General features: G+C 49.2%; 1 protein-coding gene across 1 annotated transcript in view; it reads left to right on the top strand.

The window, feature by feature from the left end:
- The window catches only part of SLC2A2 (solute carrier family 2 member 2), a 14,699-nt gene extending 4,822 nt beyond the window's left edge, over positions 1–9,877 (top strand). The window contains exons 3-12 of the mRNA XM_026855264.1: positions 378–473; positions 1,000–1,274; positions 1,788–1,912; positions 2,692–2,807; positions 3,995–4,157; positions 4,930–5,117; positions 6,205–6,309; positions 8,112–8,213; positions 9,042–9,245; positions 9,452–9,877. Coding sequence (XP_026711065.1) covers positions 378–473; positions 1,000–1,274; positions 1,788–1,912; positions 2,692–2,807; positions 3,995–4,157; positions 4,930–5,117; positions 6,205–6,309; positions 8,112–8,213; positions 9,042–9,245; positions 9,452–9,643 — 1,566 coding nt within the window. The 3' untranslated portion in view covers positions 9,644–9,877. The remainder of the gene's footprint in view (positions 1–377; positions 474–999; positions 1,275–1,787; positions 1,913–2,691; positions 2,808–3,994; positions 4,158–4,929; positions 5,118–6,204; positions 6,310–8,111; positions 8,214–9,041; positions 9,246–9,451) is intronic.
- Positions 9,878–16,790: the final 6,913 nt, after the last annotated feature.

The raw sequence follows: 16,790 nt of genomic DNA, 5'->3' as shown, positions 1-16,790 counted from the left end.
ACAGGAGCTCCCCCCCGCACCGAGCAGAGCTCCCTCCCGCACCGGGCATAGCTCCCTCCCGCACCGAGCAGAGCTCCCCCCCGCACCGAGCAGAGCTCCCCCCCGCACCGAGCAGAGCTCCCTCCCGCACCGGGGCGAGGGCGGGCAGCGCAGAAGGGCGAACACCGGCACAGATTGTTCTTTGCGAGGCAACGCTGCTCTGCCCTGGGGGCCTGCTCCTGCCCGTCCTCGGGGTTTTTCCCTTCTCGTTTGGAGCCAGCCAAAGCACCGGTGCTGCTGCAGCAGCATCCCTGGGTGCCGCTGGGCTGGGGTGCAGCCCCCAGCTTTGGGCAGGGCTAGGACAGTGGGGTGAGGCTGTTCTCTTCTTCCTCCCCCAGCACCTCACGGGAACGCTGGTCCTCTCCGTCTTCACTGCAGTGTTGGGCTTTTTCCAGTATGGCTACAGCCTGGGTGTCATTAACGCCCCCCAGAAGGTAAGTCAAGCCCCCCAGCTGTGCACGGCCAAGGGACGAGGGCTTCAGGGCAGCCAGGGCTGGTTTGTCCCTCTCAGGAGCCCTCAGGAGGGCTCTGTCCCTTCCCCAGGTGCTATCTCCTGAAGTACAAAGCCCCCATGATAAGGCAGCGGGGTGAGGAAATGGAGAGGACACCCCCCCCCCGCTGCCACCCCCCAGGGAAAGGAGCAGGGCTCTGCATGTCGGGGTGCCGTCCCCACTGCAACGTGGTCGGTGCCCAGACCGAGGGGTGGCACCTCTCCACGGGTGCCAAATCCAGACACCACACTCAGCCCGTCCTCGGGAGGTAGCGTTGGATGGTGGGGGGATGCTCTGCAACTGCCCTCACCCTCCCCGCTGGGGGTCTGGGTGTTGGGGACCCCCAAAATTTCACCCCTGCAAAGCCTGTGATGAAAAGCTTTTCCCGGAGCAGATAAAAACCCAAATCAGGGGTTGGGGGTGGTTCTAGATTTGATCTGACAGTGATTTTCCTCTTTGCCCACCACAGGTGATAGAAGCCCACTACGGGCGCGTGCTGGGCATCGCCCCGCTAGACAGACAGGCCACCAATGCCTCCGGGGAGGATGGCACCGTCCCTGTCCCTGGCACGGAGCCCTGGGGTGGCACCGAGGGCACGCTCGCACCCCCAGCCGACAGCGGCGAGGACCCCGCCACCTCCCCGCACGTCCTCACCATGTACTGGTCCCTCTCCGTCTCCGTGTTCGCCGTCGGCGGCATGGTCTCCTCCTTCACCGTGGGGTGGATCGGCGACCAGCTGGGGAGGTGAGAGGACCCTGTGTGCTGTGACTCGTGTGCCACAGCCTGAGCCTTTTGGTTTGATTTTTTCCCCTAGAATTGTTTTCTCCCTGCAGAAATACAATTTGTGTCATTTTCTTTAATGAAAAAAAAACACAAACTACTCAAACCTCCAAAATACTGTTCCAACCATCACAGAGGTCTGGCTTATTAAAACTCTCAATTATAAATCAGATATTTTATTGTAACTTTCAGCACTTCAGACAAGGAGCTGATGAGCAGCCTTGATTAACTTCCAGGTTCTCCCTTTTCTCCCCATGGCAAAAGGGAGAGGAGGGCTTCTGAGAGGCATTTGCACAGGATGTATAATCTACTTCTAGCTACTCGGATTCCACTCCTGCCCAATATTTTTCAGTGCCTACGATCATTATTTTTTCCCCTGTAGTGCTGATTAAGTCACTTAATAGCTCTGATCGTATGTCGCGATGGCTGCTTTGGCTGAGAGGTGCCAGAAGGAGCTGTGCTGCTGCTGCCTTGCAGGGTGAAAGCCATGCTGGTGGTGAACGTCCTCTCCATCGCTGGGAACCTCCTCATGGGGCTGGCGAAATTTGGGCCGTCTCACATGCTCATCATCGCCGGGAGAGCTGTCACAGGGCTGTACTGTGGTAAGTCCAGGCAGGGTCAAACATAGCAAACAGCCCCCTGGAGGGGTACTGGGTGCTCCAGGGCTGCAGTTAAGAGTTTTCTATATTTTTTAATATTTTTTTTTCAGTTCAGAAAGTATTTCACAGGTGGGAGTTTCCCTCTTCTCCCTATGTCTGCCTTTCTCGAGCCAGGATCTTTTCTAGAAGTGTTTGGGTTGGCTCTGTCGTGAAAGCAGTTTATTTTACATATCCCAGAAAGGAGTGAGTTCCTCCTCTGTATCTTAAGGCTCGATCTTGGTGGTGGCTGTTGTAACAGTATGTTATTAGCCATGCTGTTTAAGAGGTTCCCTAGACAACAGTAATATCTAACAGATAGCACAGGAGCACTGTACGTAGCGACGATAAGATAGTAAGCAAATAATATGGAATTACATTAGAATTAGCTTAGAAAAAACAGCTTGTTATCACTGTTACTGGTTTGTAAATACAATACGCCGCTCTGAAGGTTCAAGGCGAGTTTTAAGAAAGCTCTTTGCTCTGTGATAACTGTTCCCAGTAGACGCTCTCTGCTCCATGCTTGTATATGTGTGTTCAAGTGTAAAGGCTTTCCAGCCTGGGGCTCTGAATCTGGGGATATCCGAGCACCTTTGCAGAGTGCAGGTGGTTCCCAGGCAGGCACGAGGGACTTGGTGGGATGCAGCACACGGGTTCCCCATCCTCCTTTCCCATTTGGGAAGCAGTTTCTGCTGGTTGCTGAGCCGTGGTCTAGAGGAGGTGATGCCTGCATGTGCTCGGTGTAGGGCTCTCCTCTGGACTCGTGCCCATGTACGTCAGCGAGGTCTCGCCCACGGCCCTTCGAGGAGCGCTGGGGACGTTGCACCAACTTGCTATCGTCACGGGTATCCTCATCAGCCAGGTAAGAAGGAAAGCACATAAGTCCAGAGAGGATATTTCAGAGATTAGGGCTAGCCCAGTGATATGTTGGGGTGTCACTCACCATTCCACCCCAAAACTGAAGGAGAGTGCAAAGCAATCTGCTCTAATGGGGTTAAACTCCTACCTTGAGTCAGAGGTGTCTTAACAAAAATGATTTCGCACAAAATAAAAAGTACTTCTGCAAACAATTTCTCCATTCCCCTAGGAAGCTTTTGTAAGCATCTCATCAGAGTCAGGCTGGATCCTGAACATGAGATCCCTGATATTCAGGTAACCAAAAATGGCTTCATCAGAGAAGTAGGGAGCCCAACGTCCCCATCAGCATTGCCCACTGTGGCAGGAGTCCCAGCTATGTGACAGGTGGGCACATAAATGTCCCAAGAACCAACACATCCAGAAAAACTTAATGTAACTAACAAGTTCATCTAATCTGATGTATTTGAAGATTATGGATAGACCATGGGGGGAAAAAACTCACAAAGTAGGTCCTGCTGGCTTTACTGGCTGTGTGAATACAAAAAATGCTTTGCAATTTATCAAAGGAAAAATGTTTCAAAGTACTCACAACCCCTCTGCAGCACCTTTTTCAAGGACATAATCACACACTGAAGCAAAAATCAAATTAACTTGTTCTCTGAGCCACACGCAGTGCTGCAGCCCCAGTGCTCAGACTGTGGTGGTTAGTGGCCGGGCAGCCAGGGCATCCCACGCCATGTGAACCTCCATCCACACTCTGCCTCTTTGTGGGGTTGCTTAGGACACACAAGGCCATAACCTAAAACCCCAGAAGAAGGTCTGGAGAAAACATTTCAGCGGCATGCCTGGATTTGCTGAGCTGTTTATGCAGTGGTTCTGGCCAGGCACAGGTCTCCTGCTGGTGGCACATCCCAAGGAGGACCAAGTCACCCCGGGGTGGGGAACAGGCTTGCAGAGGTTTGTCCCACAGCACCCATAAGCCAAAGTGTCACTCATGATGTTTTACACCATCTGTTCATTCTCTCCTTGTAAATGTGCATCATAACTAATGAAATCAGATTGTTAGAAGTAAAAATTGGTATTTACTCCTATTTTTCTTCCAGGTGGTCACTTTGAAATGCCATAGTGGTCAATCACTTTCTTTTTCTAGGGTGCAAAATAAGCCATTCACACATGCCCTAATTATTCCAGGTCCTTGGACTAGACTTTCTCCTGGGCAACGATGAGATGTGGCCCCTGCTCCTCGGTCTGTCTGGTGTGGCTGCTCTCCTGCAGTTCTTCTTGCTCTTACTGTGCCCTGAGAGCCCCCGATACCTTTACATCAAACTGGGGAAGGTAGAGGAAGCTAAAAAAAGTAAGAAAGACACACATTCTGGGTTTGTCTGGAGTTGATTTTACACTATACATAGTATTAAACACAGAAGGGAAAGCCCGGCTGAGTGCTCACACGTGTAACTGGGTGTAGTTGCTCCATCCCACACAGCACATTTTCAGGTGGGATTTCGGACACTTGCTTGCTTCTATGTCACTGTGGGTGGTGTGAGCCTCAGTGTGTTACTCCTTTCCATCAGAGATCTCGCATCTAGCAGATGCCACCCCCAAAACCCTCATTCAGTTGGAAGAGTTTACAACCAGGTGTAAAAATGGTATCTTCTGGGGAACAGCTCATCTCTCTCTGTCCTCACTGCAAATCCACAGCGGTTACTGCAACCACTTACAGACCTCCCAGTGCGGCCCTCCTTAGCTGGTTCCAGCTGTATTCAAGGAGTAAGAGCAATCAGTAGTAGGACACAGCTAAAACTGAGCTAAGAAGGTCTGAGCTTCTGAAATATGAATTATCTCTGGACCAGAAACTACTGAGATATGTTTGCATGGGACTCGTAAGCACTGTTGAGGGATGAGGCTTGAGTGTGGTGTCTCAGAGTGTTCACAGAACTGATGTGCTGCTCCCCCTTGCCAAGCAGACACATTTTTGGGGCTTGATGTGCCACAGGAGTCCTCAGAGCAGAAGGACACTACTGTCCATGTGCTTGGCTTACCCTGAGTTTTGGCTAGAGAGATTCTTGTCCTTACTCTACCCCTCATCTACCACTGAAAATAAAACGGCAATCTTTTTTTTCCTTAAGGTTTGAAAAGACTCAGAGGAAACTGTGACCCGATGAAAGAGATAGCTGAGATGGAAAAGGAAAAGCAAGAAGCTGCTAGTGAAAAGAAAGTCTCCATAAGGCAGCTTTTCACCTCATCGAAGTACAGGCAGGCTGTCATCGTGGCGCTGATGGTGCAGATATCTCAGCAGTTCTCAGGAATCAACGCGGTGAGTCTCCCACCTTTAAAAAACCCCACCCTGAGCATGAAAAGGCAATGCTGGCTCTGCCCCAGCCATGTAGGGTTTGAAGCCGTGAAGACATGGCTTTCCCATGGCTGTGGCAGACTCCTCGGCCACCACCGTCAGCGCTGAAGCTCACCGCCGAGCCGGGCTGCAGGAGGGCAGGAGGGGAGAAGGGTGCAAGGGAGTTCAGCACAAAACCAGCTGGCACAGCAGATCCATGCTGAGCTCTCCCGTGACCCTCCTCATACCTGAGTTTGTCAGCAGTTTGTTCTATTTAATGACTACCTGCTCATCCCAGGAACCACAGAATCACTGTCTTCTAGCTGTTTTTAGCTAAACGGTTTTTGCAACACCTCCTGGGATACCAGAAATCACCACTTTACACCCAGGAGTGTGGAGCCTACTTCTCAAAACTAGCTAAGACTCCAATTTCTGAAAGTCTGGTGGTAACTTTATAAGAGTTGAGGCCTCTGTCCCACCAGTCTGAAAAACTCTGTGAACATTTCCGCATTGGAAGGCAGAGCAGCACACAGGGATGCCCAGCCTTGTGGGGCTGAGCCGGGAATGAGCACCCCACAGAGCCCAGCTCAAGGCCATGCCCAGCCCCATCCACCAGCCACAGTGTCAGCCACCCATTTACCTCCTGCCCTTAACTTCCACCTGATAGGAATCACCTTATTCTTGGAGAGAAGGGAGAAATTTGAGTCATTCCAATGCAGCGAGAGTATTCTAAAATTCATGTAAGAGTCGGTCATATTAAGGTATTTGGCTCCAGTGCTCAGTGCTGGTGATCTGGCTTTCAAGATTAAACACGGGACTACATGGAAAAAAATCAGTTTTAAATGTGCAAATGCAGTAGTTCAAGAGGGAAATTTCAATGGGATTTTTAACTCACTCATGCTCCTTTGAAAGTTTCAGCTTTAATTATTATAACAAGCCATTAAAAGTTGAAAAACTAATTATAATTAAATTACTTCACATCTCTGCCAAGCAAGTGCAACTCTTCCCTCAAGAGAACAAAAAGTTCCACCAGCCCTGTTGCCTAATCTTTCATCCTAATGTATTTTGATAGATCTTTTACTACTCTACAAACATTTTCGAGAGAGCTGGAGTTGACCAACCAGTTTACGCAACCATTGGCGTTGGAGTGGTGAACACAGTCTTCACTGTTATCTCAGTAAGTAAATATTTCTGCCCCCCAGACTACAAAAACATGTAAGCTACAGTGTGGTTTTGAAACCTGATTTTATCCTGGAGCTGGGGCTCAGATTTGCAGGGCTGACCCTGCACCCCTCAGAGGAAAAATCATTCCCTTGGCAAGTTTCGTTTGAAAAATCAAGCCTTGAAATACGGTCCGTTGCTATCAAACAGCACTGCTAAATGCTTCGTGAGTAAAGACTGTGTCACCATGTTCAGGAAAGCTCTGGTAGCCCCAAAACCAACAGTTGCCTTTGAGATCGAAATTCTGCAGATCCTATTCCCCTCAGCAGCAGGCAGGGGATTGGGGTTGCAGTGGGGAAGCCAGCAGCTCCCAATCTCCCTCTTACCTGTTATCTTTCAAATTGTTTTCTGTATGTACATAGCACCTGCACAAGTGATATCCCGAGGCTATTCCGCAGTAATAAAAGTAATCTAGCACCTATCCTCATCCTATCTATGCAGTGCTCTGCCTCAATAAAAGGATAGTTCCATTTTCACAGCCTTTCCCTTCATTTGTCTCTCTCCTGAGAGTATTAACACAATTCCTATCAGCAGGCAATTATATTTTTTTTATTGTGGCCTTTAATATAAGATCAGGAAATGTCAAGCTCATTTCCCTCACATCTCTAGAGAGACTTAGGGAGCAAAGGACCATGAAGCAGGACTATTTGCAAGGTAGAAATGCACAGCCTTAAGAAATCTTAGTCCAGCATGTATGAGAATGAGACAGATAGGAGGTCATGGGGTGAACCTGCTTTAGAGGAAGTCCATCACAGGTCCTGTACAGAGGCGAAAACCTGATGTTTATTGTGAAATGAGGCATGGAGGCGTGCGGCTGGAAGAGGTCTTTCCCCAGCTTGGAGGGTCTCCTACAGTTCAATCTCCATGCCAGGGCTGTTGTACTTGCAGCCTGGGGCATTTGGTTTTTGCTTCTTTTGGCCATGAGCACTTAAAAATTACCTGCATTTGTCAATAAATGACAGACCCTGATCAAAAGGCAGAAGCACTGACAGCCGGGTGGACCTTGGCAAGGGGAGAAGGGATTGCAGAGGCTCGCCCTCTGTAACTTCACGAGTTAGCAGGATGAACTGCCTCCAGCAAAAGAGATGGTCTCTTGGAAGCATAAATCACTGTAATAGCAGGAAGGGCTGAGCTGATGGCCAAAGGTGTCCTTTTGAGCAGAGGGGAAGGAGCAGGCAGCCTCAGAGGCTCATCCACGGTATCTTGGGGCAGGCCAGATGCACTGTGCTCTGGAGTTACCTACATCTCCCCATTGGGTGAGATGACTGGAGTTCACCAAGACAAGTTGAGAAGGAGCAAGCTAAGCCTTGTGGCTGCCAGGGAAGCAAAAGGAGTTGGGGAGCAATTGGAGGAAAAATCCTGATGTCAGTTGCTACACAACTATCCCTGTCCTAGGACAGGCAAGGTTCAATGACCCATGATGTGACATGAAGGCTGCTTCCAAACTAATGCAGACCCAGTAAGTTTATTCTTCCTATAAAAAAAAAAAAAAAAAGGGGGGAGGGAGGAAAAAAGTCCATAGTCAGTAATACACATGTAGGAGTGGTGGGAAGTCCTGAATGCTTGGAAATGCATGAGCTGTGAATATGTGGGTTTGCTTTGCCCTTGGCAGGGTGGTGGCTCAGTCTGACACTTGGAAACCAGCACAAAGATCTCTACCATGAGGGTAAAAGAGCAGGAGTGTGGTGTGGTAGTGGTAGTGGCTGATCAAACCTCCTGACAGTGCTGGAGACTGAGCTGCTGCACATGTTTCTACAGGTCTTTCTGGTGGAGAAGGCGGGCAGGCGGTCCCTGTTCCTGGCTGGTTTGATGGGCATGTTAATAAGTGCCGTGGCCATGACAGTTGGACTTGTGCTCCTGGTAAGGATCTCTCTCTGTTTTTATTCCATGGTTTGCAAACCCTTTAAAATGAACGTTTTGCATTTTCATCTCAAAGAAACTCCGAGGACATCTGTCCTTGGAAGGCACAGTTCAGAGTAGCCATAGCTGGAGCCATCTCTGGTTACAGCAGTGCCTGAGGGTGTTGCGCCCCTGCCCCTGAGAAACCCCAATGCTGCTAGAAAGGATGTGTGTGTCCCATCCCCTCCCTCAGCCCACTGCTAACCTCAGCTCCTTACACAGCGACTGAGCTATTCCCACGGCATAATCCCATGCCTGCCTAAGAAATCCCGGGGCATACCGCACTGTGCAGTGTGTGCCCTAAACCCTCAACCTGCATCTCCCTGGCTTGGTGTAGCATTTTGTCAGTAAAAAAAGAGATAAATTATTCCTTCTGACACCCAGGAGAGGAGTCAGGCTGTGAGACATGAGGCAGAGCAGGCACCAAAGTCAGTTCAAATCACTATTTCAAGCCCCTGTCAAGATGTAAAACCAAATAAGGAGTGGTCTTCTTTACCGAACACTCTGGTTATTAAAGCAAACACCATTTTTCCTCTTCCTGGCCATACTGCAGGCACAGAGAGGACTCGAAGGCTACAGCTGAGCTGATAGCTGTGAGCTCCAACATCCCTCTGGCACCACACACCCAGCCAGCACCCCGCACAAGAGTTTAGAGCTTTAATTATTCATGCCTAGTCCCCACCTGACTGAAAAGAGAGAAATGTCTTTAAAAGAAGCCTAATTAAAGTCATTAGTGATCATTAATGAGAGTCGTGTTGGGACTGTAACACCGAGCACGCCCTCTTGCAGAGCCAGTTTGCCTGGATGAGCTATGTCAGCATGGTCGCGATCTTCCTCTTTGTCATCTTCTTTGAAGTCGGGCCCGGGCCCATCCCCTGGTTCATCGTAGCTGAACTGTTCAGCCAAGGCCCGCGCCCCGCCGCCATTGCCATCGCCGGCTTCTGCAACTGGGCCTGCAACTTCATTGTGGGAATGTGTTTCCAGTACATAGCGGTAAGAAATCTCTCTAAAACTGTGTGATTAAATAAGTAGCATGACCCTGCTGCTGGGCTCCCGAAGCAGCACCAGTGGGATGCGGACATGCCTCCAGATCTCCATCCCCAAGGCCCCTGAGCACCTCAGCCACCCAGGGTAGGAAGGGGAAGCCATCCCTGCGGTGCTGATAGTGGTGTCTCCTCTTCTCACTTCCCCCACTGCAGGATCTGTGTGGCCCGTACGTGTTTGTGATCTTCGCAGCTCTGCTTCTGGTCTTCTTTCTGTTTGCATACTTCAAAGTACCAGAGACAAAAGGAAAGTCCTTTGAGGAGATTGCAGCTGTGTTCCGCCGCAAGAAGCTCCCGGTCAAAACCATGACTGAGCTGGAAGACCTGCGAGGCAGTGAGGAGGCATAGACATTGCCACGCACCCAGAAAGGAGGGACTGACCACAGACCTCCTTCAGGCATCTCTGGAAGAACGTTGGGCAAAAGTCTCATTTCACAAAAACCTTGTAGCTGGCAGACCAGGAGGATCCACCCATCGGATGCCTTCTGGCTGCTGCAGCTCACCCCTCCGAGCCACAGATGCTAACCTGGCATTTTGCTCTGAAATACTTGGTACAGCTCGGCTGCAGGAAGAGCCAGGGAAAGGACGGGAGTAATACGTTACATGTGTGTCTCCATGACCCACTGGAAGAGCCTGGTGGGATGATGATCTTACTAGCTGGTAAAACATTACATTGAGCAGGGTTATCACTCAGCTGGAATGAAGGAAAGAGGGGTCAGCTGGTGCTGTAGCTTCATGTTTTCACCTTTTTGTCCCATGCTTGCTGCTTCCTTCTGCTGAGTGATCTGATGCCTTGAGAAACCAACTGCTAGTGCGGTTGTGTCACCAGCACACAGCACTGATCGCCCAAGGTGCTAAGGAAAACGGACTGAGCAGACTCCCCCTTATTCTTGCCTGTGCAAAGGAAGAAGGTGGATCCCACCTGAAATGGTTGGGATGCACCTCGCTTGCTTTGCTATCTGTGCGTTATGGAAGTGCTGTCCAATCCATACGGATTTCGCGTCACAACATTTATTAGAAGCTTAGAAACTCTGGCTGAGCTGATGTGCATATCTCTTGTTTCAGCCAGACTATTTATCACCTCTTTCCTCCTAGGAAGCCTCTCCTCCATCCCTCCCTTATCCCCGCTGCAGCACAAGACACAGCATGTCACTGACCACACAACAGGCCTGGGCATTCATGGCCCCTGGGTCAGGAGACACAAGTCCTGCTGCCACTCCTCCCATGGTGTGACCACCGCCAGGTCACCTCCCCTCGCTGCGCCTCCTTCCCCACCCTCTGTGCCTGTCTTCCCTTCTTTTTGTACAATACTTAGAGCCACAGCCTGCAGCTTCAGCCGAGGCCTCGGGCTGCCTGTCCCATAACAATCAATGATAACCCAAAGGGGAAATGGATATTGCAGCATTAACTGGAAAGTGCCCCCCGATCCGACCCCCACTTTGCACCACTGAGGGCTTTGCTGGCTGGATGTGCTTCAGCTCAGAGAGTGTGCAAGCAGGAGGTTGTGTTGTTTCTGTAGCCTTGTTTGCGTTTGTTTTGCTTCTTTATGAGATACGTTCATGTGACAAAATCAAACTGCAAGGATTTTTCTTCCCTTTGGGGGGATATGTTAGAATCATTGCAAAAGCCTGCTCTATGTTTGCTTGACTTTTAAGATTTGTATGTTCCTTTTTGTGATACCAGGCTACTTTCTAGCAACTTTCTCAGGATAGAAACCCGTTATTTATTTAGAGATTAAACACCAGCATTGCTCCGTCAGGGTGAGCTCATGCTGACTGCCAGTGAAGCAGTGACTGCGATGTAACAGAAGATCAAGCATAATGAAGAGCATGAGAATAGCTGGGCCAAGGAGGATCACAGGCTGCTCTATGGGTTTGATTTTAGGGAAGGTTCATGCTCCTTTCAACGTGCCTGAACTTCTTTCCTTCATAGACTTTATTCTTTTGGTATTAAAACTCTAAAGCAAATTCTGGTCCCTTCCAAGTGACTGGAAGTGTAGCCACGAGGTCCACTGGGACAAGAGCCTGGCCCCAGCACATGCGCTGGAGCAATAAGGTGGCACCAAAGGCTTTCCTGGAGTGACTGCTGGGATTTAGCTAGAGGAGAACTGGGTCAATGCTGTCATGTGCTACAGCGATGGGAGACCTGGGACTGACACAGGGCCTGCAGGGTGTGTGGGAACCAGAGCTCAGGCTGCAGTGCACAGGAGAGAGCAGCAGAGCTGGGGCACAGGCTCCGGGTAGAACTGAGCCTGTGTGCTGCAAACAGGTCTCCCCAGGTGAGACCAGCTGAGGTGGCAGGCTCAGAAACTCTCCGTGGTGTCTACTGCAGTTAGTTAAATGTTATAATGGATCATCTGAAAAAAAAAAAAAAAAAAAGAAAAAAGAGATGGGTTCTTGCTTTCAGCAATATTATCTGTATCTGTTACATAAAAGTGACAAGGAACAACATCTACGGCATGTGTAGGCTTGCACTGTTGTGGTTTTTTTTTCCTCTGTACATCTCAGACATATATCCAGCTCCAGATGGGAGATAATTTCCTGGCGGGGCATGTTTGCTCCATGGGTGGCAATTGCTGTGCAAGCCCTCAGCTAAATGCTGGTCCAGAGGTGAGACCGTGGGGTTGGGAGGCAGCCCTGGAGCTGGTGGGAGCTGGCTCTGCGTGGGGATGAACCCTCACTGAAGGTGTGCCAGTGTCTAACCCCAGCTGTCCCCACTGCCCACCTGTAAATGCCCACTGTGAAGCACACCTCTGCTTGCATGGATGCTAGTGCAGCTTGAAACTTGGTGCTGGGGCCTCTCTAGGCAAGATAGGCAGGAGGAGGATTTGGGGAGAGAGGGAGTTCAAAGCAGACTTGCCTCTGCTTGAAGGGCAGAGCCGGGCTGGGTTCCCTCCAGGAATGAAAGGAGGGGACAGCAGAGGCAGGGTGGCAGAGAGGGTGCTGGCACTGGGGTCCCAGATGTCCCCGCTCAATCCCTGTGAGCTGGCCAGTCTGTACATACAGAACTGCTCCAGCTGTAGACACACAAGGGTCATACAGGTGGTTTAGAGAAAGGCTGTCCCAGACTGCTTCACTAAACTTCTGAGCTTTGTCCTCATAATGCCTGAGGGGCCTCAGTCAGTGACCCTGTCAGTAACTCAGTAGTGAGGGGTCATATATTTAGCAATATTCTGAGCAGCCAGTCCTTGTTTTCTTGTGTTATGAGGTGAATATCAGAAAGCCTGATCTGATTACTGTAGTGCAGCAACAGACATTAGTTTAACAAAGCCCACAACATTAACATTACCCATACTTATATCCCTGAACTTCGCAGAGGATCTGCCTGGGGCTTCGGAGGCACTTAAGTAGAATCAATCTGTGCCAAGTTTTAGGTTGAGCTTCCTTGCGGCAGCTGCTGCGTGGAAGGGACTAAGTCTTCTCCTTGCAGGTTGGAACCTCCCACTAAGGCACCCTCTCTGACCTTCTAGGGCTACAACTGGACCACATGCCTTCATGCATTTTACTATTATATTTTAGTTTATGTGTATATTCCCCTGGAGATGGTGCTTTGCTCATCCCCGGCATGTTTCAAACCAATTCCGTTAACGGTTGCAGGGAGCGGGGCTGCAGCCGGGGACAGGACGTGCAGAGCTCGGTGCTGCTGAAGGCTGCAGCAACCCCCGTCCTCGCCAGGGCTGCAGTGGAAGGAGCAAGCTGATACGCTGGGCTGAACTATCACAAGTGCACTTTTACCATGTATGACGATGCAGAAAGGGGTCATGCGAGTTGGTTAAATCTGCAGAAATGTTTACTTTTGTCTTGTCTCATCAGGCTGGTAATTAGGACTGTACGCTTTATCTGTCCTTGCTACGTGCAAGTTCCAGTTAAAACTTGTTCTTGAGGCACAGCTTGTTGAATCATTATTTTTATCTCTCAGTGTAACAGTTTTACTAAGTTGCTAATCATTAAGAAAATTTAAAAGACCGAGTCATACTTATTAGCTAAATGGTCGTTGCACTTTAGTTAACATGCGAAATGTGTTCTCATACTGTGGTTGGCTAATAACGCAATATAATTAATAATCCCTGAGAAAGCATCTTGTCAGCAAAAGCTTTGACAGTGTTTTCCTAATGTGCTGAGATGACAGCCATTAAGACTTTTCTGTTGTGTCAGATAAATGGCTAACGATACCTAGTTTCCCACTCCCTAGGCTTAATTTTAAAATTAGTTTGACTTCCCTAATCCAATAAACTCGGGACATTTGGCCCCATTAACACTTTCCACACTAATTTATCACAGATTTTTCTGCCTCACTTCAACTTGTTTTTCATCGCTGAGAAGCACAACCCTCCATCTCCTGAGTCAGACAGGTGATGAGGATGATGCTGAACCAAGTCCTACATATGCAGGGACCAAGTCTTTGAGGGATGATGCATTTTCTGAGGTGCTCAACATCCTTATCTTTCACTGAAATCTATGAGACCTGAGGAATTACAAAGCAGATCAGATCTGGATCCAGCAACACATGTAAGCATGAGATTTAATTTAAGGTAACTGAGCCTCTGCTCAGGTGCTTCTCTAAATCCTGAAGCAACACTGGCAATTTTTACCCAGAGGCACTGCCTGAATAGCTGTGCTGAAAGGGAGTCTCCTCCTCAGCAGGGTGGTGATAAATCCTGGCTGTAGATGAGCAGTTCTTAAATTTTACAGGCTGTAGATAGAACCGCAGACCTGAGGCTTGGGTAATGCTTGTGGTTTTGCCTTTCTGTATTCTGTTCAGGACAGAGAGCGGCTCTGGTGACTATGAAAAGCATCAGGGTTCCCCAGGTTGTGGGTGGGATATCCCTGTACTAGCACCGTTGCAGCTCCAGGAGGAGGGAACAGCCGGAGTTACTACGTGTTTTCCCTCTTCCTAGTGGGAGTTACAGATGGTTCCCGCTAAATCAGTGCCCCTGCACTGTCACCGCTTGCCTCTGATCTCCAGTGCGTGCCCAAGGTAATGCCCTGGGTGGGTTGTGCGGGCCGCAGAGCGGGAGGGGTGACCACACAGCGGCAATACTGCGGTAGTTTTTAAGCCTCCCAGGGCATGCAGCCCCTAATAATTGTAGGAACCATCCAGCATCTCAGAATCCCTTTCTCGAGGCCAAATAAATGCAGAGTGAGTCACTGGCACAACATTCGTTCCTCCTAGGAAGCAGAAGGTGAATGGCAGGATTAAAGCAGTGCCTGGAGCAGAGCGGGGTGACTGTGGCAAGGTCACTGCAGAGGCTCTTTAATCTCGTTCACGCTACACAGAGAGAGTGTAGGTAGGAGCTCAGAGGGTCTGCTGAGCACAGCACTGTCGTTTGGAGGTGGGGATCACTGGTCCCCAGCCCCTCGTGTGTCCTCCTGCTCGAGGCTGCGCCCAGAAGCCAGTTGAACCCTGACTCGCAGCAGTCAGGACACGTTGGTGGGATCCCAGGCAAGATAGCTCAGCAGTTGAAACAGAAATGCTTGCTCAAGTTGGGATAGGGTTGTTTACACTGCTTTGCTCATGACCTGTCATTGCTTATCTCCTGACCTGAACTGAGTCTTGCTGAACGAGCCTCCCTCTGCTTTCCCATGGTGCTCACCCAGCATTGAGGGGAACAAGCCTGAGTAAGCTGCTCACCACTCTGTGACTGGCTTTCTCTCAGCTAGCCTGCAGGGCTCCCGCAGGGCTCGTGTGGTGTAAGCACCAGCTCCTGAGTTCCCGTGGGTTTGCTGGAAACAAGGTGGAATGTTTGCCCCAGCGCTGAGTGAAATCCATACTGTTGAGGCTAGGCTTTAATGAGGTGCTTTATGGTGTCGGACATCTCTCCAGAACATAACTGAGAACAGATACAACTTGCTCACTCTAAATCTTCTAAAAGTTTTCTAATCCCTAATCACTTCTGCAATGCAATTCATATAAAGATTTAGGAGAACCAAAGCTTGGTAACATATTGAGTCTACTCAAAAGAAAATGTGTATGTCTGATCCATCTGTGCAACACTGTAAAGGAACTACATTTAAATGTAAAAGGCCATGATATTTACAAAAATGCTTTGAAATCAAACTGCTTTTGTTGTATAAAAAAGTGGGATAATCACATTAGTACTATCAAGAAATACACTTTAGAAAACAAATGTTGATCCAGACAAAGGAATGATGCCTGTAAGCTAATGACTGATGGAGCTGATTTCCAATTTTTTAATTGAATCTGGGATAAAGGCTGCCTTGGAATATTTGTTTTGTGTCTCAGAAATAAATATTATCTCCAGCTGCACTTCAGTGAAAGACTTGATTTAGTCCAGAAGATCTCTCAAGTCAAGTCATCCAAAATGAAACTGTAAATTGTGGAAAATCAACCAAATTTATAATATGATACTTGAGGGGAAAAAAACTATCCATAGTGCTTAGCCCCAGCCTGCTCCAATTTGGGTTCAGAACAGTTGGTAGTTCTCTCATAAAGTATTTTATTTGAAGAGGAAAAAAAGCCCTAGCGCACGTGCAACTAGTCATATACTTGCAGGTAAATAAACACACACTGCACATGTAACAGAATGCCCCAGACTCTGCTTATCAACCGACACAGAAGAAAAATGGGCAGTTCCCCAGGGTAAAGCGTATCATCTTTCGAGCGGGCTGGGTGAGGCAGCACCCACTGAACGCCCTGGTAACAGAGGAGAGCCCCCATCTTGACCTGCTGGAGCATTATAAAGGGCCAAACCTATCTCCTTGGGTACATGCTGTACCACCTGGAGTGGGATCTATATAACCAAGGATGGGACCACAGGCAAACAGATTTCACAGCTTAACACAAATTAAATAAAAGATCCCCTGACATACCATTAAAAAATGTGATGTTAAATGTGACTTGTGTAGCAACTTGATTAGAACACAAACAAGCTCAGGATCTCCAGCAGAAAACATAGGACAGCACATTGCAGCCCGTGGTGCCGATGGCAGAGGCCAGCTCTGATAATGCTGTCACACACATCACTGAATTTCTGCGTTTTTCTGTCTAGTGTTCATACGTGATCCGCACTGCACACCACAGGGCTGGGCCCCATCCACCAGCAGCTCCACAGAAGAGTCTTCAGGTGACATCGGCCAAACAGCTGAAGGTGTTTTGGCTTCTGACTTGGAGAGTTTTAACAAAAATAAGCATTTGGCCCTGTTTTGCTCAGAATCCACCTGTGTGGCTTCGTGGCTGCTTTCATCACCACACCCCTCTCCTCGCACAGCGCAGGGGGTGGATGGGGTAGGGGCCGGAGCCATCCGAGTCTCATTAATGAGAACAAGCTTTCACCTCGGCTTCTTGGAAGCTTCAGGCCCTTTTGACTGATTACTGGGTGCTCTCCTTCCTGATTATTCTGAAAGCGGAAACATCAAGCGGACAAATGAACTTTGTGTCGACCGTTAAGCACATCTCACGAAGGAGCCTTATTCCACCAGGCTTTACAAACACCCGTTTCTTCTCCAACTCGTTTAAAACCTACTCGTTCACCACG

This window comes from Athene cunicularia, assembly GCF_003259725.1.
Source record: "Athene cunicularia isolate RWA chromosome 9 unlocalized genomic scaffold, athCun1 chr9_part1, whole genome shotgun sequence".
Classification (NCBI taxonomy): domain Eukaryota; kingdom Metazoa; phylum Chordata; class Aves; order Strigiformes; family Strigidae; genus Athene; species Athene cunicularia.
Note: the sequence above shows the minus strand (reverse complement) of the source record. Positions and strands in the feature narration are given on the sequence as shown.